The sequence below is a fragment of the Caretta caretta genome, chromosome 7 (assembly GCF_965140235.1).
Source record: "Caretta caretta isolate rCarCar2 chromosome 7, rCarCar1.hap1, whole genome shotgun sequence".
Lineage (NCBI taxonomy): Eukaryota > Metazoa > Chordata > Testudines > Cheloniidae > Caretta > Caretta caretta.
This window is the reverse complement of record NC_134212.1, coordinates 30,546,751-30,570,341: the sequence shown is the minus strand read 5'-3', so window position 1 is coordinate 30,570,341 and position 23,591 is coordinate 30,546,751. Positions and strand designations below refer to the sequence as shown.

At 53.0% G+C, this 23,591-nt stretch overlaps 1 protein-coding gene across 11 annotated transcripts in view; it reads left to right on the top strand.

Annotated features, from left to right (window-relative positions):
- Window positions 1–23,591, top strand: part of PC (pyruvate carboxylase) — a 240,206-nt gene that overhangs the window by 119,876 nt on the left and 96,739 nt on the right. For all 11 annotated transcript variants that reach the window (XM_075130375.1, XM_075130380.1, XM_075130382.1 and 8 more), the window contains one exon: window positions 12,275–12,393. In XM_075130375.1, the coding sequence (XP_074986476.1) occupies window positions 12,275–12,393 (119 nt within the window). The remainder of the gene's footprint in view (window positions 1–12,274; window positions 12,394–23,591) is intronic.

The following is a 23,591-nucleotide window of genomic DNA, read 5'->3' as shown; positions in this document are numbered from 1 at the left end:
TCTTCCTAGTTTTTTAATCACAATGTTGTGCGGTACCAAGTCAAATGCCTTACAGAAGTCTGAGTGTATTACATCAGCACTCTTACCTTTATTAAGGAAACTTGTAATTTCATCATAAAAAGGTATCGTTCATTTGATGGATCTGTTTTCAATAAACCCCTGTTGATTGGCATTAATTACATCTCCGTATTTTAATTCTTTATTAATCAAGACCCGTATCAGCCGTTCCATTATCTTGCCCGGGATCGATGTCAGACTGACAGGCCTGTCATTACCTGGGTCATCCCGTTTACCCTTTTTATATATTGGCACAACATTAGCTTTCTTCCAGCCTTCTGGAACTTCCCCACTGTTCCAAGACTTATTGAAAATCAACATTAATGGTCCAGTGGGCATCTGAGTCAGTTTCTGTTGAAATCTTCTGGCGTTTGTCAAAAAGCTAGAAAGGGAAAGTGTTCAGGCCTGGAGCAGGTCCCATGATGCTAGGCTCTGTACAAACCCTGAACAAAATCCAGACAAATCACTCTGGTGAACAGGAGATGCCAGGTGCTCATAGCAATGCAGGAGGACAGTCGAAGTAATAGGGAAGTGAGCTGTAGCTCACGAAAGCTTATGCTCAAATAAATTTGTTAGTCTCTAAGGTGCCACAAGCAAAATCTTAGCACTTTTGGGTTCAGTTTTATCATTTTGATATTTCAGTGTATTTGGTTTATACTAACAACAACAACCGCCAGTTCTTCACTACAGCTTTTAGTCCCATGATCTCAAAGCACTTTACAAGGGAGGCCAGTGGTGTTATCTCCAGTTTACAGATGGGGAAACTGAGGCACAGGGAGGGGACATGACCTGCTCAAGGTCACTCAGCAGTCCCGTGGCAGAGCTGGACATAGAACCTACAAGTCCTGAGTCCCAAGACAGTGCTTTAGCCACTAGGCAACACTGCCTGGTTTATTGGACTTTGCTAATTCATTTAATTAATTTTAATTTTAATTTTTAATTTAGGATTTAATTCTAATTTAATGTTAATTTTCAAATTATATTTATGCATATTATATTTTATATTATGTCATATATTGATATATATTACATTTAATAATGCCTAATATATACTATTTCATATTTTGATATCATCTAAGAGCAAAAATGAAATGAAACGATAAACTGGAAATTGATTGATTTGATGGCCTCAAGTCCAAATGTTCCAGGATTTTCGTTCTGTGGGAAATTTTGAAAATTCGCCTCAGAACAAACAAATAAATTGTGGAATTCCCCATAAAGTGGAAATTCTGGTTCCCGAAAAATTCCAAGCCACCTCTAGTGATATGCCACATGGTCAGCTTTGGTAGAATCTGGCTGGGGGGGTGTGTGTGTGCAGAAAGTCTGGGTGTCAGGACTCCTGGGTTCTAGTCCCAGCTCTGGGAGGGGAGTGGGATCTAGTGGTTGGAGCGGGGGGGGGGCTGAGAGTCAGGACTGATGGTTTTATTCCCATCTCTGGGAGGGGAGTGGGAGCTAATGATTAGAGTGGAGGGTGGGGCTCAAGAGACAGGACTCCTGGGTTCTACCCTTAGCTCTGCTGTGTTTTTTGGGAAGGTGAGCTGTCAGAAGGAGCCAGGGCTCCAGTGCTGGGAGAAGTGATTTGTGCTGATGCTGCGGAGCGCGTTGTGACAGCCTGCTCTGAGTGGTGACATTAGCAGCTGTTGTCTAAGCATGTCCCTTCCCCCTCTGTACTGGGTCCCCATTGTTCCTCTGTGAAGTGAGTAATTACCAGACTTCCTAAGAACTCAGTGCACCTCCCACTCTCTGATGGCGTGACAAGTTGGGGCAGCAGCTGTTGAAATAGACACCCCCAGTATGAAACATTCATGGACAGCCAGAACTCCTTGTATTCCTGGCTCTGGGAAGGCAATGGGGTCTAGTAGTTAGAGTAGGGGGGTGGGACCAGGAGGCCTGGTTTCTATCCCAGCTCCGGTGGGTGATGGAATCTCGTGTGTAGAGCAAGGGTGGCTGGGAGTCAGGATTCCGGCTTCTATCCCCATCTCTGGGAGGGGAGTAGGTCTAATTGCTAGAGCAGGGGGGCTGGGAGTCAGGACTCCTGGGTCTTATTCCCAAGTCTGGGAGGGGAGAGGGCTCTCGTGGCTGATCAGAATGTCCCCTTCGGGATTTACAGTCCCGCCACATGACTTTGGAAGGCAGGCAGCTGTGAAATGCACTGTGGGAGCATCAATATAAGCCTCACTCCTGAAATTACCAGTGCCACCTCCATCTCTTAATATGAAAAGACAAAGCCAGCGGCGGAGCTGCTGATGGATTTAATTGTCTCCCCTTCCAGATGCCTGCTCTTTCTTGGCATCTGGACCTGCACAAGATTCCTTGGCAACCTCGTGGCAACCAATCCGTGATCCACTTTAAGCCATGATTTCGGCGGGCTGGGAGTCAGGACTCGTGGGGTCTATTCCCAGCTCAGGTGGTGAGGGGCGCAGGGTCTAGTGGTTAGAGCAGTGGGGCTGGGAGTCAGGACTCGTGAGGTCTATTCCCAGCTCAGGTGGTGAGGGGCGTGGGGTCTAGTAGTTAGAGCAGTGGGGCTGGGAGTCAGGACTGCTGGGGTCTATTCCCAGCTCAGGTGGTAAGGGGTGCGGGGTCTAGTGGTTAGAGCAGTGAGTCTGGGAGTCAGGACTCATGGTGTCTATTCCCAGCTCAGGTGGTGAGGGACGCAGGGTCTAGTGGTTAGAGCAGTGAGGCTGGGAGTCAGGACTCGTGGGGTCTATTCCCAGCTCAGGTGGTGAGGGGCATGAGGTCTAGTGGTTAGAGCAGTGAGGCTGGGAGTCAGGACTCATGGGGTCTATTCCCAGCTCAGGTGGTGAGGGGCGCGGGGTCTAGTGGTTAGAGCAGTGGGGCTGGGAGTCAGGACTGCTGGAGTCTATTTCTAGCTCAGGTGGTGAGGGGCGCAGGGTCTAGTGGGTAGAGCAATGGGGCTGGGAGTCAGGACTCGTGGGGTCTATTCCCAGGGCTATTCCCAGCTCAGATGGTGAGGGGTGCGAGGTCTAGCGGTTAGAGCAGTGGGGCTGGGAGTCAGGACTGCTGGAGTCTATTTCTAGCTTAGGTGGTGAGGGGCATGGGGTCTAGTGGCTAGAAGACATAAAAAAGCAGATTTTTCCCTGTTCTTCTGCATCTCATCAAGATCCCAAGTGTCATTTCCTGTTTGCGCTCTCCCCTCTCCCATCTAATTGAAGTAGGCAGCAAATGCCCCTAGTGGGCCACTGGAGCTTCCAAGCCTCCCGGCACGTGCCCCCACTCCCTCTTGGCACAGCTATATGGGTGCCTCCTGCCTCATAAATGCAGATGCAGTTGCTCGGCAGGATGCCTGGCACTAGGGGGCAGCGTTCACCCAACAGATGCACACAGTCTGTGGGTTCCATGCATCTCTGCCTGGGAGTGATGCATCTGAGCTACATCCAAAGCCCTGCTGGGTTATTTTCCTTCAGGGACAATGAATCGCAAATGACAGGATAAAATAACAGGCAGGGAATCAGGACTTATGAGTTCACACTCCTGCTCTGTAAACGAGTGCCTAGTTGTTATGGCCACAACAAACTAACGGAGGCACTTGGAACGCGGTGGATTGAAGTTATTAAGAGCACTAAAGATGCCTGTCAATAATGGGCTCTGCACCGATCCTGAGGGGGATCAGGGGCGTCATTGTGCCAGGTGCTGCACAGACCCTGAGTGAGATTGGGGCTCCATTGGGCTGGGCACTGCACAGACATGAATCAGGATCAGGGCCCCCATTGTGCTGGGTGCTGCACAGACCTGGATGGTGATCAGGATGTAGCCAGTGGAGGCTACAGGGGCCTTCACTGTGCCCAGCACAGCGCAGCTACAATCTCAAATGAGGCCTCTAAACTACACCAGACAAAGGGCTGAGCAGCCCCTGGCCTGTGTGGCATCATTGCCCTGGGCACAGAACACGCTTGGCATAATCGGCTGAGAACGGTCTTTCCTGGCTCATGGGTTCTTCTTTGCAGCTTGATTAAAGCCCCCAAGACAAATGGCTGCTTACCCTGATTTCCCTTTGCCTCTCAGACTCCTTCACGATCAGGGCTCTGAAAACAGGCTTCTATTTATTCCTCATCATGTTTAGCTTTTCAGCCAGTTTCATCTAGTTCAGCCTCATCCCTCCTTGCTAGTCAGCGAGAAGGATTTCAAATTTCCTTCTCCTGTAGAGCCAGCCTTTTTCCTCTCTGCTCCCCCGTTCAATAAATCAACTGTGCGTGCCTGTCCTGGCCAAGATTGGGATCCTCAAGGTGCCTGCTGCTGCACAGACCCTGACTGGGAGCAGGGCCTCCATTGCGTCTGATGCTGTGCAGACCCCAACCAGGAGTGGGGCCCCATTGGGCTGAACACTGCACAGATACAGTCCCTGCCCCAGACGGCTTACAGTCTAATTTAACTAAGAAGGGGTGAGGAAATTGAGGCATAGAGAGGGGAGGGGACATGGCCAAGGGCAATGGTAGAGTGGGAAATAGAACCCAGGAGTCCTGAGTGCTACATTCATTCAGCCAGTCTAGACTGTGTCTCCATTGTGCTTGCATCTATGTATTCATATGGCCCTTCTTTCCCAGAGAGGAAGCATGGCCCAGTGGTTAGATTACTAACCTAAGACTTGGTAGATTGTCATGGTCTCCCTGGGCCACTCACTTTGTCTGGGGCTCTGTTTCTCCATTTGAAAAACCAGGATAATAACACGTCCCTGCCTTCAGCCTCAGCCAGGGATCTGTGTGGCACTCGGCCCAATGACGCCATGATCTGCGTCGTGTCTGTGCAGCTCCCAGCACGATTGGGAGCCCCGATCTCGGGGGCACCTAATACAAAGCCGGGCCAGAAACAGTGTCTAAATTGCTACATTTGCATCCGGAGCCAACCCAGCCCAGCGCTGAGGTGTCTCTGGCAGCGTCTACAGAGCAGCAGGTTCAGTGGGGGATTCCTCTGGAAAGAGACACCAGAGGGAGCAGATGAGACACCAGCCACAGAGCAGGGCCATTGATCAATCTCCTTTACAACCCCTTCAAACCCCAGCTGCTTTCACGTCTCCTTGGCTTCATTGCTCAGCCACTTCACTGCGGGCTAGCACATGCCCCAGTTAGGGTGCAGAGCTGGGTGCACTGTGCAAATAAGGCAGTGCCCTAATCTGCATATTTGAATATACATCATCTCAGCGGGATGCATCCCTCCCCCAGCCTTTCTACCGGAAATAATAGGGATGCTTGGGAGCCTAGGAGCAGGCTCCCTGAATCAGGAGGCACCTGGGTCTGATCCAGGCATGTGCAGTGCAGAGATGGCTATCCCACCAGCTGGGTATGCAATCTCGGGTGCAAGGGCTTCTGGGGTTGCAACCCAGCATTTCAGGTGCCGCTGCAAACTGCGGGGGGTTGTGCATGGCTTTATGTGCCCCCCACCTAAGGCAGGAAAGGACCGACATCGCAAAGGCCTAAATTCGCCTCCTACAAATCCAGCATTGGTGGGGTTATGGAAGCTCCCAGAGGGCCTGACTGAGATCGGGGGCCCCATCGTGCCAGGTGCCTCACAGACCCTGTCTGCAATCAGGGGCCCTGTCTTGGTGGGTGCCACACAGACCCTGAGTGTGATTGGGAGCCCCGCTGGGCTGGGTGCCACACAGACACACCCTGAGTGACAGTCCCTGTCCTACAGAGCTCACAGTGTAAAGAGAGGCTGGAAGCAGAAACTGAGGTAAAGGGGCTCGTTCAAGTTCACCCAGGAAGTTTGGTGGCACAGTTGGCAGAGAATCCAGGAACCCAGGCTCCTAGCTGCCCCGCTGCTCTGACCACTAGCCCCCTCTCCCCTCCCAGAAGTGGAGATAGGTCTGACTGGCAGCCTTATCTATTGTCTATTATGCATGTTGCTACCCTGTCTTTTCTCCAGCTGCTGATGTGCAGGAAACTCCAACCTTGCTGATCCCGCTCTTAAACCTACTCAATCGCCTCGTAATGTGCTTTCATTTAATGATCAAAATGATATTTGATTAGGCAGCCTGTACTACATTTTTCCTTAAATAGATAATTAAGAGATTATTCCTCTCAAGTTCGTTAGCAGGTAATTTAAGCTACAAGAAACACAGATGCATTTCCATGTGGAGCATCTCTTTATAGGAATCAACAGACGAGTGGGGTGTTGCTCAAGTCTCGGGGTGGGGTGGAGATGTCAAATCCTGCTGCTAGTTTAATATATAGGGGAGTAGGTTGGATGCCGCTGGTCTCCACTGTTAGAGCACTGGGCTAGGAGTCAGGATTCCTGGGTTCCATTCCCAGCTGTAGGTAGGTAGTGGGGTCTAGTGCTTAGAGAAGCAGAGGTGGGAGTCAGGACTCCTGGGTTCTAGTCTCACTCCTCTCGCAGAGTCAGGCATAGAACCCAGGAGTCCTGATTCTCAGCCTCTTTTCCTGTAACTACGAATCTCTACTCCCCTCCCAAAACCGGGCATAGAACTCTGGAGTCTCACCATAGACCAGAGGGGGGAGGGAAAACAAAGGCACAGAGCAGGGAAGGGACTTTCCCAAGGTCACACAGTAGATCAGTGGCAGAGCCAGGAGTAGCCAGCTCCTAGTCCAATGCCTGTGTCACTAGCCCAATGTCTTTCTTAGCCAGGAACTCCTGTGATGCATGAGCCACGTGCCTGTGGGGCTCTCCCTTCCCCAGATGCTCCCTCTCTGAGCTTCAGCCACAGCAGGGGTAGGAAAACCTCCGCAGCCTGACGTGAGCCAGCGCCAGCAGGGAGCAGATTGAGGTGCTCTTTTCACACTGCGTTTCCGTCGCTGGGGGTGGGAGCTGGGTTGGCAGCTCGGGGCAGTAAGGACAGATAGCTCAGCACCGCCCCCGGGCATGCTGGAAAATAACCGCGCGCTGGGGGGAAGCGAGTCCAGTGTTCAGGCTTGGCGGAGGCAGGTTGTGGAGCATGGTTGTAAACCAGACGCTGTGTGCGCTTACTGTGCGGAAGGACCCAGTGTCCTCACCCAGCAGTCTGCGCTGGCATGGGGGCGTGGGACCATGCTCCTCCCACTAAATAAGCCCCACCTACTCAAGACAGCAGAGTGAGCTCTGATTCACAGTGTTATAATAGATTTCTGGTACCGCCTAGGGGCCCTGATGAAGATAGAGGTCCCCTTTGGGCCAGGCACTGCACAGACGCTCACTGAGGTTGGGGCTCCCGTTGTGCCAGGTGCTGCACAGATACAGTGAGAGACAATCTCTGCCTCCAAGAGCTTACAGTCTCAATTAGCAAAGGGTGGAAAGATAAACTGAGCCACACCGAGGGGCGGGGACTTGCAGTAAGTAAGTAGCAGAACCGGAAATAGAACCCAGGTGTCCTGACCTCCTACACTGCACACTCTAACCCCCTAGGCCCCGCTCCCCTCCCCTAGCCGAGAACAGAACCCAGGAGTCCTGCTTCCCAGCCCTGCTGCCTTGTTAAGTGGGAAAAATATCATTGCTGTCCATGCCTCTTAAAATTCAGGAGCCGCCGAACAGTTAAAACATCTTTAATGAGCTCCATGCTTCATTATCCTCTTTATGGCTGTCTGGCGCCCACTCCCCCCTGCCCGGCAAAGATTGAAATGCACAGTTAATCCATATTCTCCGGTCTGTTGTTTAATTCCCGGCATTGCACTGACCCCCGCTGGTTGCGCCGTTCAAGGATTTTCCCCACCCTCAGCTCCCCTTGAACTCCCAGCCACCACAGCTTGCGGGCTCCCTGGTTAATTAGCAGGCATGGGTTGGATCAGAGATGCTCTCTCTGATGCCTTAGTGCCGCTGCAGGGAGAAGGTCCCGGTCCTGTCAGTCTAGTCCAAGGTCATCCCCGGGGCTGTGATGAGGCCTGGCAGATTTTGTATCTGTAGTTCATCATCTGGGTCTTCAACAGGCAAGGGAATGGAAGAAAAAGAACCTGGGGGCCTGACTCCCAGCCTGGCCTCCTGCTCTTACCACTAGACCCCTCTTGCCCACACAGAGCTGGCGACAGAATCCAGGTGTCCTGACTCTCCGTCTGGCACGCTGGCCACTCCTCCCTTGTTTTCCAAGCGCCGTCTCAGCATTTGCCGCTGCAGCGCAGCATCTGCTCAGCGGGACGCAGCGATGCCACAGTTAGTCATGTTCCTTGCCATGTCCCCGGCTCACAGGCATCGCCCGAGCAGCTGGTGTGTCTGCAAGAGACGGACAGACGCAACAGCCACGTCTTCTGTCCTCGCGTCACCTGGATCTCACACACACACAGAGATTCAGGGAGGGTATTGGACTGGTGCTCAGGACTCCTGGATTTTGTCCCCTGCTCTGGGAAGGGAGTGGGGTCTAGGGGGTTAGAGTGGGGAGTGGGGGCTGGGAGCCAGAACATCTGCGTTCTACTCCTGCAGCTGGGAGGAGAAGGGGAGTCTAGAGGCTGGAGCAGGGGGGACAGGAGTGAGGGCTTATGGATTTTATCTTCTGCTATGGGAGGGGAAACTAGTGGTTAGAAACGGGGGCTGGGAGTCAGGACTCCTGGGTTCAATCCTCAACTCCGGGAGAGAAGCGGGATCACTGTGAAATTTCAGATTTAAATAGCTGAAATCATGGAATTTACTATTTTTAAAATCCTATAACCATGAAATTGACCAAAATGGATTATGAATTTGGCAGGGCTCTATCCATGAGGGAGCAACCTGTGCTTGCCACCTGGCACCCTGCATCTCAGCTGAGACGAGGTTATCTCTGCTGCCCTTCAGTGAGATTCGGCCTTTAAACCTATTGCTGGGGGTGGAGTTCTTGTTACTGCAGTGTGAGGATTACCCAACAGTCCATCAGGGACCAGGGGAGTTTATGCCAGACACCTGGGTCCCCTGCAACCTCCTATGCCCTGCTGCAGATCATAACCATGTGGAGGGCACAGCTTGGGACCTCCTTCCCAGCCATTGCTGGGGGAGATGCGTTTGTGATGGGGCCTCAGCTTTGTGAGGGAGAGGAGTAAGTGGAGTATGAACAGCTGTTGGCTCTTCATACTGTGAACTCTTCAGGGCAGGGATGCTCTTGTGTGTCTGGGCAGCGCCTGGCACAACAGGGGCCCTGCTCTGGGTTGGAGTCTGTGCAACCCCAAGCTCAGTCGGGGTCTGTGCAGCGCCTGGCACAATGGGGATCTCAGGTATTACTGTAAAACTGCTAAGAGGGCCCCAAAGAACTCGGGACCCCCTTCCCATGGCATAGCTAGTGGCAGCCTCAGCCTGTTCCTCACTCCATTCCAGTGGCTGGGTTCCCCGGGGAACGGCCTGTTTATTTCTGATTGAAGTGGGGAGGGATGAGGTCTCTGCAGGGGTGCTTATTGCCAGGCTGAAATTACCTGCTTATCCAAGGGCCCTTGGCTGAGAGCTCTGCTTCCATTATGGCTAGTTAATGTCTCTCCTGTTAGGAACCGTGGCTCCAGAGAGGCAGGCCTGCTAACTTTGTCAGCATTCTTGGAGAACCCTTTGTAACCTGAAGTGGATAGCCAGGTTAGCTGATCCCACTGCGGCTTAATGGCTGGAGCACTGCGCTGGCAGGAAAGAGACCTGAGTGCGAGGCCTGCCTCCCCCGAGGAGCTGATTCCCCTCCCACACTTTGTCTAGTTAGACTGCAGGGTCTTTGGGCCCGGGAGCTCTTCTCGCTGGCTAGCCCACATCCTGCTCAGGGCCTCGGCTGGAACCCCCAGAGTAATGAACGGTGCGAGGCAGGGGGGTGATCGTCAGCACCTCTGGGCACAGGCTGAGCAGTGGAGGCAAGGCTGTGTATCTCCCTCCAAAGGGTAGTGATGGAAAGCGTCTCCTCCTGACCTCCTGGTGCGAGCCCCGCTCTCATTTCACAAGGGGGCTCCCGGCATAGCACCTACCCCTTGAATGGTTTGCCAGCGGCCGCTAGGCACGTGCCAATCCTCCAGACTTCCGCCTGTTACATTTTATCCGGACCTCCCTGGAGTTAACGGAGCGTACCTCTGTCTGCATGTCGCCCGCTGGGATGGAGGACGCAGCAGCTGGAGGAGAAAGCACTGCAGTTGCTCAGTCACACTAGATTCCAGTGCTCGGGGGAAAGCGACACAGAGAGAGAAATTGTCTTTCCTCCCATCCCCCTCTGTCTGCAAAGCACCAGTAACTGCGGTCCTCGTCGTGCCACAGGGATTCCGAGCTGTCCCTGGCAGCAGTCGTGAATCCTTCATTACCTGGGATCCCTGGACAGATGCGGGGAAAGAAACGGTTCTTGCAAGTAGCCTGGGTTCAGTCCAACGTGAATGCAAGCAACGTGCGCTCTGCAGGGCGCGTTTGAGTCACATCGGATAAGGCAAAGGGAAGCTGAGCCGGGAAGAGGTTGAGAGGCCCAGGAACCGGCACAGATCAGTGGGGGACAAGGGTTGCGGGGAATGGCTTTGAAAGCTGCATCCTAGAGGAGGCGTGGGCCACTGGGCAGAGGGTGAAGAGGATGGGGGGGAGGGCCAGCAGGGGGGTATCAGAGGGAGGAGCGGGAGATCAGGGGCGGGGGATGGGGGGAAAGAATCTGTGTGCCTGTGGTTTCACTGCAGCAAACACACATCCCCGATGCCCAGTGTTTGGCTCACCAGAGATAGCTTAGTGGATATCAGAGCGATGGTCTCATCTACTCAATATCCGGCCCCCACTGCCAGCCCAGATCAGGCCAATGGGCCCATCTAGCACCTCCTGCTGCCCCAGATCAGACAGTAACCTATCTAGCCTGGTAGCCCCCACAGTTCCCCTGCACACGAGCAGGTCAGTGGGCCCAGCTGTGACCATATCCCCTCTCCAGCAGGGACGAAGTCTCGCTGCTCCATAGGAAGGGGCAAGAAATACCCTTAATTGACAATGGACAGCAGGAAAGATGCTCAGCAGGAAGGCTGTGGCAGAGAGGATAGAGCACTGGGCTAGGGGTCAGGACACATGTGTCTTCTAATTCCAGCTCTGCTATTGACCTTCCCCTCTCTGCGCCTCAGTTCTCCAGCTAGGGTTGCCAACCCTCCTGGTTTCTCCGGGAGTCTCCTGGAATCAGGCTCTATTTCTCGGAGGCTACTGAAGCCAAACCAGGAGATTTTAGGCCGCTAGAAGTCTGGCAGCGCAGCAGGGCTAAGGCAGGCTCCCTGCCTGCCCTGGTCCTGCACCACTCCCAGCAGTGGCCAGCACGTCCCTGCAGCCCCTGGGGTGGGGATCAGGGGGTCTCCGTGCTCTGCCCCTGAGCTCTAACTCCGCAGCCAATGGAACTGCAGCCAGTGGGAGCTGTGGGGGGCAGCACATAGGGGCAGCACAAAGAGCCCCATCCCAGGGGCCACAGGGACGTGCCAGCTGCTTCCAGGACCAGTGCGGGGTCAGGGAGCCTGCCTTAGCCCCGCTGCGCCACCACCCAGGAGCCACCTGAAGTGAGCGCCACCCAGCTGAAGCCCTCCCGCCCTCCCACACCCCATCCCCCTGCCCCAGCCCTGAGCCCCCTCCCACACCTAAACTCCCTCCCAGAGCCTGCACCCCACATCCCCTCATGCACCCCAAACCCGTGCCCCAGGCCAGTGAAAGTGTTACCTCCTGGCATCTGAAATCTCCCTGCGCAGCATCTTCTGGAGTCAAGTGCTTTGGTTGAGAGGGCTGGGATCTAATTAAGAGCCGTGTCATAACGATGTCTGATTGCACTCAACCAGGATTTGGCTGCGAGCCAGTCAGCCAAGCTGCCCTGAGAAAGTGTCACGTGCTAACCGCCAGGGACTGAATGAGGCCACGACAGCCGCTCACCTGTCTGCTTCTTTGTCCTTGCAGTGCCCTCCCTCACCCACCTCCTGGGGATGGGATCCTCACCCCACTTGGCCGAGAGGACCTTGCCACTTGCATCCCCAGAGGCAGTCTCCTTCCCCCACCAGAAGCAGCAGCAAGGGAAACAGAACCCAGGAGTCCTGACTCCCAGCCCTCCTCTGACCACTAGACCCCAGTCCCTACACAGAGCCAGGGATAAACCCAGAAGTCCTTACTTTCAGCCCCCCCTGCTCTAACCACTAGACCCCACTCCCCTTCCCGCATCAAGGATAGATCCCTGGAGCCCAGAGTCTAGTGGTTAGAGTCACCCTGCTCTAACCACTGGACCCAAGTCAGGAATAGAACACAGCAGCCCTGTCTCCCAGTCCTGTGCTCTAACCCAGACCGTGGCAGCTCTGTATATATTTGCCACTGAGAAACACAGTTAGAATGCTCAGACCCTCCTGAACCTCTTATCTCCTTGCAGGTAGGATATGAAAATGCCGGCACCGTGGAGTTCCTGGTAGATAAACATGGCAAACACTACTTCATTGAGGTGAATTCCCGGCTTCAAGTGGAGCACACGGTGACAGAAGAGATCACAGAGTAAGTGACGCCTCTCGCGCCCCAGTCTGTGGTGGTGGGGCACCTTCTTAGCCGTCTAAACAGAGGGATATGGAGTAGGAGCAGGGAGGTGGTATTAGCTCTGTATATGGCATCGTCTGACACCTGTCAAATGGACTAAAAACTGGCTAACTCATTGATCTCCAGCGGGAGACCCATCATCAAATGGGGATATATCTAGTGGAGTCACACAGGGATCTGATAGATAGGTAGACACTGAAGTGTGCATCATTAGGGTTCAGAAGTAACACCCAACAGAGAGAATTATGAGTCAGTTCCCTCCTTTTGGAGTGATCATCTCAGGCTCTCTGCAGACTCAGGCTGCATCGGTGACACTCAGGGAAGCTCCCCCCTCTCAGAACGATCGGCTCAGGCTCTCTGCGGACTCAGGCTGGTGTTGCTGCATCAGTTACGCCCTTGTCACATTTTGAAAGTTTTCTCTGGAACCATAAGCCAGGCCGACTTCTTCTTCTTCTTTTTTTTTTAAACGAAAGCTGCGATTTTGGGGCGTGAATATGGGGTGGTCACCCTGGCCCTCTTCTGTCAGTTCTGCAGCAGGAATATTTCATATACTACAACCTATGTACCCAGCAGCTCACAGTCAGGGCCAAGACCCATCTCCTGCCCCACACAGCTGATGATCCTTGCAAATAAGGTAGACACAAAGCCTAGGACGAGAAAGGTGGGCTGTGGAGAGGCTTGGTAGTTGGAGGAAGAATTTGAGGGGCGAAGGGGTACCTGGCAAATGCAGAGGGGCATGGACTAGCCCTTGGGAAGAGGAGATGAAAGGATGGAGGAGTGTGGGGTTGTTGTGTGTGACATATGGGATGGAGCGGGGAAGAGGGTGCCCTGAATCCAAACGCTGCTTGCTGCCCCATCTCAGACCAATAGGCGCATCTAGCTCGGCCTCCCATCCTGCCGTTCCAGATCAGACTAATGGGCCCAGCCAGCCAGGTATGCCCCAGAACCTGTCTCTTCTGCTTTGATGCAGGGATGTCTTCCTGTTCTGTGTTTGTACAGCACCTGGCACAATGGGTCCTGGCCCGTGACTGGGGCTCCTAGTGCTAATGCAAGCCAAATTCCACCAGCATATAACGTATGCACTAGAATAGCCCCGCGCCCTGGCTCGTAGCCTTGTGTGATATGCTCCGGAGAGCTGAATTTCTGGAGCGCTGAGACCACATCTTGGTTGCTGCTGTATGAGCAGGCAGCTCAGCAGGCCGTTAAGGGTGGATGTCGCGTTTGCAGTTAGATGCAGACCAAGACATTGGGCTGAACTTGCAGCATTCGCCTCCCCAAAGCCGGGGCACGTTTTCACGCACACAGCTTTAGACTCCGCGCTCTAAAGGAGAAGTGGGAGCCCCCGCGCACCGGCTGGGAGGGGAAGAAGGACATCCTTCCTCCCAGCTTGACTGGCATTTCAGCAAAGCTGCCTCCAGCGACGTCAGAGGCTCTGAGGCTTGGGTGTTCCAAATTCACACGTTAGATCGTCTTGAAAATCATCAGGTTAGTGCAGGAAAAAAATCAGAGCCCCCCGGAAATATCACCGCGCTGGCTTTAAAAATCACCACCTTGGCTTAAACATTATGAGGTTGGCTTAAAAAAACCAGCAAGAAGGTTCTTTAAAATCAGGAAATTGGCTTAGGAAATAATGAGATTTTTGGACATGCATCTTGTTTTTTTAGTTTTCCCTTGGTTTTGGAGCCCTTAAGGTTAATCTTTTCCAGGTTTTCTCCCCCACTACGAGGGTTAGAAAATTACTTCGGAAAAGAAAAAGAAAGTTGAGTTTCTCACAAGTTCATGACTCCAGGAGCTGGTGCTTTAAGGAAAGTACTAAATATCATGGGGCTCAACAATGCTGGGTGCCTGAGTCGTGCTATGTGCTGAGATTGTGATTCACCCAGCATGGTACTGTTGTTTATATAGAGGATTTGGCCAAATTTGATTTGAATTTTTCATTGTTTATAGCGACAGATAATAGCAATGTTTATTTTAAAGCTTTTTACCATTTTTATTGATTTAAATGTTCACAGTTGCAGGAAATTATGGGGAGGGTCACAGAATGGGGGAGTGAGACAATAATTATTGAATGACAGGAGACGCTGAGATTCAAAAAGTCAAAGTTTCATAGCCGTTAAAACACAAATGGTCAACGTTGCAGGTCCACATAGACCAAGTAAATCTCCTTAAATCAAATTTGAATAAGTTTCCGAGCAGCATTTTTCATACACTGCCCGTCTGTACATTTCCACTGTTGCGTTTGGAAGTATTTTTGTGTCGGTTTGTGTGTGCAGTGAAACCGATGTTTACGGATTCAAAATCTCATCCTTTCAAGCCTATTCAGATGATGGTAGCAAGCCGAAGGCCCAACTGAGATCCCCCTCTCCGCCCCCCACATTGTGCTGGGTACTGTACAGACCCCCCTGACCAAAATCAGGGCCCAGAGTGCTGCACATTTAATTGCTCAAAACCCATACATAAATAATGAATGATAAAATAATAACAGACTGGAGGAAGGATGGCCCAGTGGTTAGGACACTAGCTGAGGACTTGAGACACCAAAGTTCACTTCCTGCTCCACCACAGACATCGGGCAAGTCACTTATCCTCTGGGTGCCTCCTTTTACCCATTGTACAACAGAGATCTCTGCTCTGCTCTGCCCTGCCTACCCGAGGAGTCTTGGGGATAATGCATTACTACTCATGAGGCACTCAGACAGTATAGTGATGGGGCCATGTAAGTGCCATCGACAGACCCCACTATCAAGCCCCGAGAACAAAGAATGGCTGCACAGTTATTGAAACCCCAAACACACTGTCACCTTGTTCAGTTCATCAGCACTCCCAGCAGGGTGACGTCTGGCCCCCGGTTACGAGGCCTTGCCACGTGAGCGGGTGAGAGACAGCCCAGACTGCAGCCAGAGTGGGATCCTTTCTGATCCTGCTGGCTAGCATGGCAGCCCCCACCACCATTGGGGCATTGTCTGGGCTGATGAAGGCCTGGAGGTCATGTACCAGGATGAGATGTCATCTTGCCGTGATCTCGGCCAGGCATGCTCGGCAAATCAGATGTGTGCTTCCAACTCAAATATTTATCTTGCCCCCCCCAACCCCTGGCACTTCTCTAATGCATTATCCTCACAACCCCAGGGGGAGGTGGGGCAGGGCTATTACCATCATTGTGCAGATGGGGAAACTGAGGCACAGAGCAGCCAAGGGCCAGCTTCGCAAAGCTCCTTAGGGGCTAGACCCACAAAAGGATGTAGGTGCCTAAGTCCAACATTTAGGTGCCACTGAGAATGTTCAGCCCCCTGCAATTCCCTGCGGTCGGTACGCACACACCCACTGACTCCTGATGGCACACCACAGCTTACAGGCAGCTCGGAGCCTCGCACAAGCCAAAACCCCAGGATCCCTGAAGCAGGATTCTCACACTGTGTGTTCCCCCCTAGCTTGCCACCGGGCCCTGATTCTGTAGGTGTGCTCTGAGCATGCTCAGGATTGGGCCTTGTGCAAATGACAGCATGTGTGTAAGTCTGGCCCAGAAAAGATAATAGCCCAGTGGGCTGGGCACGAACCTGGACTGTGGGAGATGCAGATTCGAATCCTCACTGAGCCCAAGCAGGGCCTTGAACACATCTTTCCACAGTCCTGGTGAGTGCCCTGAGTGCCAAGCTCTTGGCTATTCAGGGGCAGGACTCTCTGGTTTTCCATGAGAAAGGGCCGGCCTGTCTTAGGACCCAACTCCAGGAGAGGGCTCACAGATGACTGAGTTGCTGGAACCTGAGCTCTGCCCTTTTCCTCTGCATTTCACTCCTGGCTAGCTGAGCCATCTCCCTGCACAGCTTGCTGGCTTCTGAGCATCCTTTCCTTACACGCAAGGCTTGGGACACCTGACTTGGAGCCAAGAACTCCGCTCGGCGGCAGGCCCCATGGGAGCACTCAGGCTTAGACACTGCAACCCAGAAGTACCTCTGTGAATCTCGCCCCTCGTGTCTAGTCCAGGGTTTGTGACAGAAGCCAAGTGGCCCGTGCTAGCACCTGAACTGCTGCACCATCGTTTGTTCGTCCCGCAAAATGGGTGCAAATGAGGCCAGGACCATTTGTGGCTTCCTGAGCGGTGGCGAATGTAGCCCAGAGTGGCTCAAGACCAACATCCAGCTAGTGCAGCAGCCTGTCTCTGCCAGTGCCCAGCACTAGATGGCATGTTTTAGACACACACCGGATACTGGACTTGAGCCAGGGGGAGCTGGGGGAAATGGAATGGCCTGTAATAGACAGAAGGTCTGACTGGATGGTCTGAGGTGTCTTCGGGCCTTACAGTCTATGGATCTGTGTCTCACAGGAATGCACCTTCCAAACCTTTTTCCAACTCGGGGTCACTTGGGAAGCTGGGCTCATTCGAAGAAGGTGCATTTTCCTACAGCCAGAGGCAAGGTCGTGTGTACAGGGACAAGAAATGTCAGCTGCACCTACAAGATGGGTGGGAGCTGTGCCCTGGGACTCAGGGACTCTGGAAAGGAGTTGGATCCTGGTGAAAACCAAGCGACTGTGAGCTCCCAGTGTGAACGGGGAGCCGAGATTGAATGCAATCCTGGGGTGGATCAGCAGGCAGCATTGAATAGGAGCAGGGAGGTGACCTCACGGCACCAGTGACTGGGATGCTGCATCCAGCTCTGGGGTGTACCCATTGAAACATCGCAGAGAAAGAGCCATAAGAGAGATCTGAGGGCTGGAAAACGCTGAGACTTCTTAGCTGGGTCTGATTCTGATAAATAAAACAGCTGACTGGCTCAAGCCCCCTGGCCCTTAAAGGGCCAATCACCCTATTATAGTCTCATAGACCTGAAGAGGGCAGCAGGGCAGGATTGCAGCTATGCGGGAGTGGCTAAACCATTGTGCCCACTCTGGGGCAACTTGCTTCTACTCCCTTCACTGCCAATGAGTGTGTGCAAGTCATTGCCCCATCCTGGGCCTCAGCATCTCCTTTTGTGACAAAGAGGTAATGACAGCTCATCTTAGCCCTGGGTGAGGGACCTGTATAAACAACCCCTGTGTCCCACCCCAGAGGCGGCTGCATCTCAGCCCTGCGTGAGGGATTCTGTATAAACAGCCCCAGTGTCCCACCGCAGAGGCGGCTGCATGTCAGCCCCGGGCGAGAGATCCTGTATAAACAATGCACGGACCACAGCCATGTCTAGAGAGAGAGTCTCTTGGCAAAGCCAGGCACTATAATGAATGTGAAGTTGTTATCAATTAGCTGGCAATTGGGAGATTAGGAATGGGGAAAGGGCGGGGGGGGGGCGGGCGCTGTGTGTTTCCAGGGGCATTAACAATGCCATAAATCCTTGTCAGCATTGGACATATGCAGCCAATTAGAAAAATTAGCTCTAATTAGCGGGACGCAGCCTCTGGCTTCACAGTTCCCCAAGCAGCCGTCTCTGCTCTCAGGGAAGCTCTAGCCAGGCCATGTGTTCTGCTGACAGCTTCCAGCCTGCTTCGCTACAAAGGGGCCGGTGTGTGCCTGCCTGGGGGCCTCTGGGGATTTCTCTCCCCAGGCTGTCTGGCCTCAGGGGTCTCCCGGAGATAGGTATATACAGGGCATGCAGATCATGGTCAGGGCAGTTTCCAAACTACCACATCTCCTCCACTGTTTGCCAAGTTGATCTTAGTTTGAGCTGGGGCCCTAGAGTGCCCCCTTCTGGGAGAGGCTGGGACTGGATTAGCCAGAAGCTGCCTCACAGCCAGTGCTCCTGCCCTGCTCCCTAAAGCGCCCCCTGCTGGGACAGACCAGGACTGGAGGAAGCAGGAGCTCCCCCACAGCCAGTGCGTCTGCTCCCTACAGCGCCCTCTGGTGGGCCTGGGGTAACCAGGCGTAGCCCTCACAGCCAGTGTTCTCACTCCGCTCCCTCCAGCGCCTCTCCCGTGAAGATGACGCTAGCAACTTGGTGCTCCTGGTCACACCTGGAGAGTAATGAGGCAGGATTGAAGGGTGGTGTCGTTCATTTCCAGCTGAGGGGTGTCCGGCCCTGGCCCCATGCCTGGGGGCGCTGGCATGGCAAGGAGAAGGCTGGAGGCGTCCGCGTTCCTTTGCTGGAGATGGGAAGCAGAATCCCTTTGAAGTTTCAACCCAGGGAGCTGAGCTGAATATAAATCGCTTAGCCTGGGTGGCTCGAGCAGCTACGAGGGGGAGTTGTTAACACTTCGGGACTGGAATGAGGTTTTAGCTCTGCAGACTTGACTGAAGTGCTGCATGAACCCCCTGCCCCCCCACCAGGCCAGCCTCCTCCCTGCACAGTGATGCCGTGAAGTATTTGTCTCTCAGAGAAATGGAGGTATGGAAGGGTAAAGGGCTGGAGGACTTGCAGCCCCCTATTCTGACCACTAGACCCTATTTCCCTCCCAGAGCTCCGATAGAACCCAAAAGTCCTGGCTCCGAGAGACCACCCCCACTAACTGCTCTAATTTGCAGCATTTGTGGCATTGTTTGGTGGCTGTCAATGTAACATGGCTCAGCCCAGGAGCTGTTGTATACTAGGGTTGCTAGGGGTCCGGTTTTCGACTGGACCCGGTCAAAAAGAGACCCTGGCAGCTCCAGTCGGTGCCGCCGACGGGGCCGTTAAAAGTCTGGTTGGCACGGGGCTGGCAGGCTCCCTAGCTGGATCTGCACGGCTTGCAGGAAGCAGCTGGCATGTCCCTCTGGCTCCCAAGCATAGGGGCAGCTACAGGGGGTCTGTGCGCTGTCCCCACCCTGAGCACCGGCTCCGCAGCTCCCATTGGCTGGGAACCGCACTCCCAGCCGGAGCCCTCACCCCCTCCTGCACTTCAACTCCCTGTGCCAGCCTGGTGAAAATGAGTGAGTGAGTGAGGGTGGGGGAGAGCAAGTGACAGAGGGACGGGGGGAATGGAGTGAGTGGGGGTGGGGCCTCGGGAAGGGGTGGGGCCACATGGAAGGGGCGGGGCAAGGGTGTTCGTTTTGTGCAACTAGAAAGTTGGCAACCCTATTGTATACACTAGGAGGAAATCAGTTTAAATGAGATGGTTGTCAGGCAGTGGCCTCTAACGTCTAAGAGCGTGGACTGGGGGTCAGGACTCCTGGGTTCTGTTCCTAACTCTGGAAGGGGAGTGGGGTCTACTGGATTGGAGCAGCGGTGGACTGGGAGTCAGGAAACCTGGGTTCTATTCCTGGCTCTACCACTGCCTTTGGGGAAGTCTGTTTGCTTCTCTGTGACTTAGTTTTCCTGCCCACCCATTGTCTATTTCGGCTGTAACCTCATTGGGACAGAGACTGTCTCTCACTGGGTGTTTGTGCTACCGTGGGCCCCAGTCATGATCAGGGTCTGTGCAGTGCCTGGTATCTACATGTCACTGCAATACACACCGTGGGAATGCTGTGTCCAAGCCACTTCTCTCCTAGCCCTTTGGGGGGGTGGGGGAAGGGATCTAGATCATAATGAGAGACCCCCCAGTCATGCCCCATTGCTGCTCCTGCTCCCCGAGCCACCACACCCTGGCGCTATGGATTACGGGCCAGTAGAGCCATGCCTAAAAATAGCCATGTAATGCTCTTGAAATCAGCTCTCTCTTCCTCCACCCGAGCATGCGTCCGGCTCTCCATTGTGCGGTGGCGGGCACTGCTGCTCCCATCCTTGTTGCTTTTATTTTTTCAGTCTGGTTTTCTTCCTGAATTGCGTGGGCAGCCCCTGCTCTGAGAATCCAGGCTGAGCTGATGGGCTGGGGAGCCTGCCTTGCTTTTGTCTTTGCTTCAATTGTCTGTGAGAGAGGTGGGGCGGCGGCGGGGGGGGGCAGCAGGAAGGTTATCTCTGTCTCGGGTGGCTGGGGGGCTTCTTGGTGATTTTTTTACATGGACCCCATCACTTCCTCTAATCACCAAACTCTGCTCCTGTCCCAGAGCTGGGGAGAAAACCCAGGAGTCCTGGCTCCCAGCCCCCCTGCTCTAACCCATTAGACCCCACTCCTGGGTGAGGGTTCTATTGCTGGCTCTGGCAGGGAAGTGGGGTCTAGTGGTTAGAGCAGAAGGCTGTGGGGGTCAGGACTCTTAGATTCTATTTCCATCTGTGGGAAGGGAGTGATCTCTAGTGGTTAGAGCAAGAATTGCTGGGAGTCAGCTGGCTCTGGGAGGGAGGTGCGGGGAGTGGATTAGAGCAGAGGACCTGGGAGCCAGGACCCCTGGGCTCTCTTCCCTGCTCTGCCACAGATCTCAGGCAAGTCACTTAGTCTCTGTGTCTGTTTCCCCCTTGTACACTGAGGATAATGGCGCTTCCCCACCACACAAGGGTATTGTGAGGGTTGGTGCATTGCCCGATGGCAAGGTGTTGGCACATGACAGCGCTGCATCCGAGAGTGCTAAAGGAGTTGGCGGATGTGAGTGCAGAGCCATTGGCCATTATCTTTGAAGACTCATGGCACTTGGGGGAGGTCCCGGATAACTGGAAAAAGGCTAATGTAGTGCCCATCTTTAAAAAAGGGAAGAAGGAGGATCCGGGGAACTACAGGCCAGTCAGCCTCACCTCAGTCCCTGGAAAAATCATGGAGCAGGTCCTCAAGGAATCAATTCTGAAGCACTTAGAGGAGAGGAAAGTGATCAGGAACAGTCAGCATGGATTCACCAAGGGCAAGTCATGCCTGACTAACCTAATTGCCTTCTATGACGAGATAACTGGCTCTGTGGATAAGGGGAAAGCAATGGACATGTTATTCCTTGACTTTAGCAAAGCTTTTGACACGGTTTCCCACAGTATTCTTGCCAGCAAGTTAAAGAAGTATGGGCTGGATGAATGGACTATAAGGTGAATAGAAAGCTGGCTAGATTGTCGGGCTCAACGGGTAGTGATCAATGGCTCCATGTCTAGCTGGCAGCTGGTATCAAGCGGAGTGCCCCAAGGGTTGGTCCTGGGGCCGGTTTTGTTCAATACCTTCATTAATGATCTGGAGGATGGCGTGGATGGCACCCTCATCAAGTTTGCAGATGACACTAAACTGGGAGGAGAGGTAGATACGCTGGAGGATAGGGATAGGATACAGAGGGACCTAGGCAAATTAGAGGATTGGGCCAAAAGAAGTCTGATGAGGTTCAACAAGGACAAGTGCAGAGTCCTGCACTTAGGACGGAAGAATCCAATGCACCGCTACAAACTAGGGACTGAATGGCTCGGCAGCAGTTCTGCAGTAAAGTTCCTAGGGGTTACAGTGGACGAGAAGCTGGATATGAGTCAGCAGTGTGCCCTTGTTGCCAAGAAGGCCAATGGCATGTTGGGATGTATATGTAGGGGCATTGCCAGCAGATTGAGGGATGTGATCGTTCCCCTCTATTCGACATTGGTGAGGCCTCATCTGGAGTATTGTGTCCAGTTTTGGGCCCCACACTACAAGAAGGATATGGAAAAATTGGAAAACATCCAGCGGAGGGCAACAAAAATGATTAGGGGACTGGAACACATGACTTATGAGGAGAGGCTGAGGGAACCGGGATTATTTAGTCTGCAGAAGAGAAGAATGAGGGGGGATTTGATAGCTGCTTTCAACTACCTGAAAGGGGGTTCCAAAGAGGATGAATCTAGACTGTTCTCAGTGGTAGCAGATGACAGAAGGAGGAGTAATGGTCTCAAGTTGCAGTGGGGGAGGTTTAGGTTGGATATTAGGAAAAACTTTTTCACTAGGAGGGTAGTAAAGCACTGGAATGCGTTACTTAGGGGGGTGGTGGAATCTCCTTCCTTAGAGGTTTTTAAGGTCAGGCTTGACAAAGCCCTGGCTGGGATGATTTAGTTGGGGATTGGTCCTGCTTTGAGCAGGGGGTCGGACTAGATGACCTCCTGAGGTCCCTACCAACCCTTCTATTCTATGATTCTATGACAGAAACTGGGGCCAGGCAGGGACTTGGTTAGATGGCAGCAGTGCTTAAAATCAGAGCAGTTCTCTTCAGGTCTGAGGCCCAGTCCTTGCTTGTCAGGGTCCTGGTATCAACAGGTTCTGAGGTTTTCTGACTGTTCTGAAACTTCTGGGGACAGCCTTTGACAAAGACCCAAGACCAGCACATTGGTCTGATCTGGGGTGGGGGGAGGGATACCAGGCTGGATGGCCCCCTAGATCTGATCCAACCCAGCAGGAATTGGTTAAGGGGGGGTCAGATACCAGGTTAGATGGGCTCATTGGTCTGATTCTGCATGACAGTTCCCACGTTCTTAGATAGCATTGGGGGTAGGGGGTCTGCTGCCCCCAGCTGGAGAGAATCAGGCTGGGGTCGGTGTGTCTGCCCCCTGCTGGAGACAACTGGGCAGCTGGTAGGTGTTGGGTGCGATTGTTTTTGTGGGCACGTGCACTAGGATCCTCTCTCTCCTTTCCCAGCTGTGCCCTTGGAAAGTTTCCATCTGCTCTTCTTAATTCTCCAGTGCTGGTGCAAATGAATTGGTGTCTCCTTAACAGCAACGGTTGCTCAGGCTTAACTGCTATGTTCTGAGGTCAGGGCCAGACACACAGAATGTACTGTGTTCATTATCTGGCCCAGCCATCCAAAACTGCCAGCCACCTTGCACCTGGCTGGGTCTCTGCAGCATTAGCAGAGATAATTTTGCCTCATTTCTTGGGGGGAATCTAATTTGAGGTGGCAGGAAATCCAGAAGCAAACAGATCTGGTGGCACAGAAAATCAATGGGGCTGCTGCAGTGTAAATGTAATCGACTGCATGCCATTATAGATGTACTGTGTGCACATTGCAATATACTGCGTGCATGCATATGCAGCTTCCAAATCTAATATGTTGCCTGCAAAGGTCATTTACCACATGCCAAGATATATATATATATATACACACTGCATGCAAATATAATATACAGTATGCATATGTAATAGATTGCGTACCTACACACACACACACGTATACTGTGTTCATACTGCAATATACTGCATGCTCATATATATGCAGCATGCAGATCTAGTATACTATGTGCTTATTTAATATAGAGCAAGGGTTCTCAAACATGGGGTCGGGACCCCTCAGGGAATCATGAGGTAATTACGTGGGGGGTCGCGAGCTGTCAGCCTTCACCCTAAACCCCACTTCGCCTCCAGCATTTATAATAGTGTTAAATATAAAAAAGTGTTTTTAATTTATAAGGGTGGGGGGGTCGCACTCAGAGGCTTGCTGTGTGAAAGGGGTCACC